The following is a 4,707-nucleotide window of genomic DNA, read 5'->3' on the forward strand; positions in this document are numbered from 1 at the left end:
TACCAGGATGGACATTTGAGAAACAACGTGTACACTGACAGTGAACAGGGCATGGCTGAGTTCTCCTTGGTTTGCATGAAGCAGAACGATGCAGTGAATTATCGGTGCCAGTGTCAGGTCGTGGCACCACTGAGAACGTCGAAGAAAAATAACCCAGTGGAGTTGGCGTTGACAGGTGAGGGCACTGGGGAAGGCAGATGGCCCTGGGCTGTCCCCATGGGGCTTTGTCCCATCGCTGTCTCCTCTCTGCACTCAGTTCACAACTTTCCCCCACCCACCATTTCCATGAGCACGGAAGGACTCGTGGAGACAGGGACCAACGTCACCATTCAGTGCAGGAACAGCTGTGGTGGAACCACCTTCCTGCACAAGGACGGGCACTCAGCCCCTGTCCAGCACCAGGACCCCAATGGCAGAGGCATGGACACCTTTACCTTCCTTGGGGAGACACCTGCCGACACCAGTACCCGTATGTGCTCCTACTGCCCCTGGGGCTACCCATTTTTTCCCTCACCTCTTGAGGGCAGCGTGACGCTGTCGGTGACACCCACACCATCACCACCAGGTAGGTCTGAGCCACCCACCTGGATGTCCCCGGTGTCACCCATGGATGGCAGTTTCATTGCACCCCGTTCCCATGGAGGTCATGGCCAGGGATGGGGACACACAAACACCTGAATCCCATGGCTCCCAGTAAGAGATCCCATGGTAACTTGGTGGTGACAGTGGTGAGGGGCTGTGCTGCTGCCCTCAGCCTCTTCCTCAGCCTCTTCTTCATCCTGGATACCAGGAGCTTCTGGATACTGAGAGATGAGAGCTCTGGTGTGAAGGAGTCCAATCTTTTGCCCTCTTATTGATCCTGCCTCCCCTTCCATTGCCTACGGATTTCCTGTAGATCCCTCCATGTGCCTTCTGAATGCCCTTTGATCCTCCACACATTCCCCAAGTGTCCCACAGAGCTCCCACAAATTCCAGTGGGGACCCCCAAACCCTGCCCAGAAGATCCATCCCCCCATATGTCCCACCTTACCTTTATGTGCACCCCCAAATCCAGACCATGGGGAAACCCAAATCATCTTTGTGAGGAGTCTCAGATTCAGAATCTCAGCCCCCATAAGCCCTGGGTCCCTACAAGCCCTAAACACCGCCCAGTCCCAAGGGGACAGCAAAACAAGTGATAGGACCCCTGAACCCCACCCAAAATGACCAGCAATGTCTGCCCCCTGAGGACCCCAGATCTAAGTCCTCCACAGATTTCTAAACCGTAAACATATCCCTGACCTCATGGGCACCCCAGAACCGAGGAATAGAACTCCCAGACAGGCTTCATGGGGATCTCAGGACTCCCAGGCAGGACTCCTGGGGAGTGCAGGTGTCCCCGTGTCCCCATCAGTTCCCTGCTGCTTCCCCAGTGGGGGTGACAGAGCAAAGCACAGAGGACAGAGTGTGGTGCCCAAAGCGCATGGTGACAGTGGGCTGGAGGTGTTGGGAACTGCATGTGACATCCCATGTGGGGCACCCCATTGGAGCCACATGTCTTCGGTGTGCGGCATCCCATGGAGGACACCAGGCAAGGCCACGAGCTGGCAGAACTTAGGGGACAATGTGTGACACTTGAGGGGTGATTGCCTGCCTGGGACACCCCACAGAGGCTGTGTGTTGTGCTCTGTGTGTGTTACCCTATCAGGGACCCATCAGAGTCGCCACAAACGGGGGAAATTTGTCACATGAGGAGGTGACATCATGACATCCTGTCCCCAGGGGGAAATAAGATTGCCTCTCCAGCCACTCCCTGTCCCCTCTGCAGTCTCGCTGTCCCCAAGCTGCTCCTGCCTCATGGCACCAATGGCGCTGTGCCTCATCCTGGGTGAGTGACAATGGGGACGTGGTGCCACGGGGGTTGGTGGCCCCATGTGGGACCAGGACCATGCCCCTTGCAGGTTGGTGTCTGGTGGCAGCCAGCAGGGCACAGCAGCGTGAGTATGGGGACAGGGGGAGAATGGGGGCAGAGGGAGGGGAGTGTGGTGAGGGGGCCATCCAAGGGGTCGAGGATGGTGTGCAGGGACAAGGCTGACTGGTGTCCCCTGTCCTAGTGCTCCGACCCTCCCTGTCTCTGCACCCCAGCCAGGGGGTGTCCCTGGGGGACACTGTCACCCTGCACTGCCACCTGCCCCAGCTGGCTGCCTGGGTCCAGCTCTGGTTTAATGGAACTTTGAGATCTGACAAGGAAAAAGACAAGGAGCAAGATACAGTGGAGTTCTCCTTGGTTGTCACAAACCTGGAAGACACGGGGACATATCAGTGTCGGTACCAGGTGTCAGAGCCACTGTGGACATCGAGTATGAGTGACCCCGTGGAGCTGGTGGTGACAGGTGAGGGCACTGGGCACAGTGGGTGGACCTGAGCTTTCCCGAATGGCCAAGTCCCATCACTACTCTCTGCACAAAAACCACAGCTACCTCCCACTCAGCATTTCCCTGAGCCCAGGGAACGTGTGGCAATGGTGACGATATCACCACCCAGTGCTGGAATGACCGTTATAGTGTCACATTCCTCCTGCACAGAGGTGAATGCTCAGCCCCTACCCAGCACCAGGATCCCACTGGTGGGGCACAGCCACCTTCAGCCACTTTGCNCTCTGGTTTAATGGAACTTTGAGATCTGACAAGGAAAAAGACAAGGAGCAAGATACAGTGGAGTTCTCCTTGGTTGTCACAAACCTGGAAGACACGGGGACATATCAGTGTCGGTACCAGGTGTCAGAGCCACTGTGGACATCGAGTATGAGTGACCCCGTGGAGCTGGTGGTGACAGGTGAGGGCACTGGGCACAGTGGGTGGACCTGAGCTTTCCCGAATGGCCAAGTCCCATCACTACTCTCTGCACAAAAACCACAGCTACCTCCCACTCAGCATTTCCCTGAGCCCAGGGAACGTGTGGCAATGGTGACGATATCACCACCCAGTGCTGGAATGACCGTTATAGTGTCACATTCCTCCTGCACAGAGGTGAATGCTCAGCCCCTACCCAGCACCAGGATCCCACTGGTGGGGCACAGCCACCTTCAGCCACTTTGCAGGGACGCTGGCCTGTTTTGGCACCAATACGTACTCCTAGAACATCTAGGAACACACATTTCTGTCCTCACTCCTTGTAGATAATGTGATGCTGCAGGTGACACCCACACCTGCAACCCATGTTAAGTCTGAGACCCCAATTTGTCTGCCCTCAGTGTCACCCGTGGGTGGCACTGTCACTGAATCCCAGCTCTGTGATGGTGACACCCAAACACCCTGACCCCACAGGTGCCAAGGGGCCATTCCCCCATGGGAACCTGGTGGTGGCGGTGGTGAGGGGCTGTGCTGCTGTCTTCGTCTTCTGCCTGGGCCTCTACTTCGTGCTCGATGCCCGCAGCCTCTGGACACAGAGAGATGAGAGCCCTGGTGAGGAAGGAGTTGAATGGTTTCCATCCCCTATAGATCCCCCCAAGAATCCCCTACCTGTCCTTTGATCCCCTATAGGTTACGTACAGATCCCCCATATGTCCCTCATGGCCCCCACAGAACCCGCACTCTTTCCCGTCTCCTTTTTGATGCAGGTGTCCCCCCAGCAATGACTGAGGCCCTTCAGATCCCGGTAAGTGCCTGTGTTAGTGGACCCCAAATCCCAACCTGCCCCTTAGGGCCTGCACTGGACATCACCATGGACACCCAAATCCTCACCATGGGGTCCTCAAATGACCCCCAGCCCCATATGGCTCACCCTGACATTTATGTGCACCTCCTGTATCCACACCATGGGAATCCCAAATCTGAATTGCAGGGAATCCCCCATCCCACAGTTCTAAATACCCAGGCCCACTGAAGCCCTACAAGCCTTAAACACCCCCCCGACCCCATAGGCTCCCGCGACCCACAGGTAGAGGAACTCTAAAAGCAACCACAGGGAAGCCCAATGACCCATGGGGACCCCAAAACCATAACTAGACCTCCAAAGAACCCAGATGAAGAACCAAAATCCAATTCCCTGCAGAAATTCAGACTCCCCCTCATGGAAACACCTCCCTAGATACCTACACCAGAGACCTAGCCCCAGCCCAAGCTTCTTGGGGACCCTTATGGTGGCACCCCCTTCTCCTCCTGTCTCTCCAGGTGTCCCCCACTGACTGCAAGGATCTGACCTACGCCGAGATGCAAGCTCACCAAAGTGAACACTGTGTTACCGTGCTGATAGAACCCCCAGGTGCCTCACTTATGGGTTGCGCTGAAGGGGACAGACCCTAAATTCCCTGCTTGGGACTCACCAGTGTCCTGTTTTAACCCCAGACCAGATAACTTCCCCAATCCTAACAATCCCATTTCCCACCAGTGCACCACAAATGCTTCCCAGTCACACTAAATCCCTAAATGCTCATCTCTTACCCCAAAATCCTTCTTTATCCCCTCAAATCTCTTAACACCACGCCTGGACACCTCCAAATCCTCTCCAGTCCAATCCAAATCACCACCACCATTTCTGACAGATCTGTCCCATTCTACCCCTCCTCTGGAGAGCCCCCAAAATGTCCCTTCCCTTGCTTCTCCTACAGATGCCCTATACAGCCCCTATAGATACGCCCAAAATTCCCTGCCTCCCATTCTGTCCTGCTTCTACCATTGGTCTTTGCATGGTGAGCAATTGCTTTGTGCATCACCTGTTTTGGAAAAA

The 4,707-nt window shown here is 55.7% G+C and overlaps 1 protein-coding gene and 1 long non-coding RNA gene across 4 annotated transcripts in view; one reads left to right on the top strand and one right to left on the bottom strand.

Annotated features, from left to right (window-relative positions):
- Positions 1-1,640, bottom strand: part of LOC110391620 — a 3,518-nt gene extending 1,878 nt beyond the window's left edge. Inside the window, exon 1 of the long non-coding RNA XR_002434137.1 lies at positions 585-1,640. This is a non-coding gene — a long non-coding RNA (uncharacterized LOC110391620). The remainder of the gene's footprint in view (positions 1-584) is intronic.
- A 158-nt stretch (positions 1,641-1,798) lies between these two features.
- Positions 1,799-4,707, top strand: part of LOC110391614 (T-cell-interacting, activating receptor on myeloid cells protein 1-like) — a 17,829-nt gene continuing 14,920 nt past the window's right edge. For all 3 annotated transcript variants that reach the window (XR_002434135.1, XM_021383566.1, XM_021383567.1), the window contains exon 1: positions 1,799-1,976. Coding sequence is in view for 2 of the 3 variants with exons in the window: in XM_021383566.1 (XP_021239241.1) it covers positions 1,928-1,976 (49 nt within the window). In the remaining variant the exon portion in view is untranslated. The remainder of the gene's footprint in view (positions 1,977-4,707) is intronic.

The sequence above is a fragment of the Numida meleagris genome, unplaced genomic scaffold (genome assembly GCF_002078875.1).
Source record: "Numida meleagris isolate 19003 breed g44 Domestic line unplaced genomic scaffold, NumMel1.0 unplaced_Scaffold421, whole genome shotgun sequence".
Taxonomy (NCBI): Eukaryota; Metazoa; Chordata; class Aves; order Galliformes; family Numididae; genus Numida; species Numida meleagris.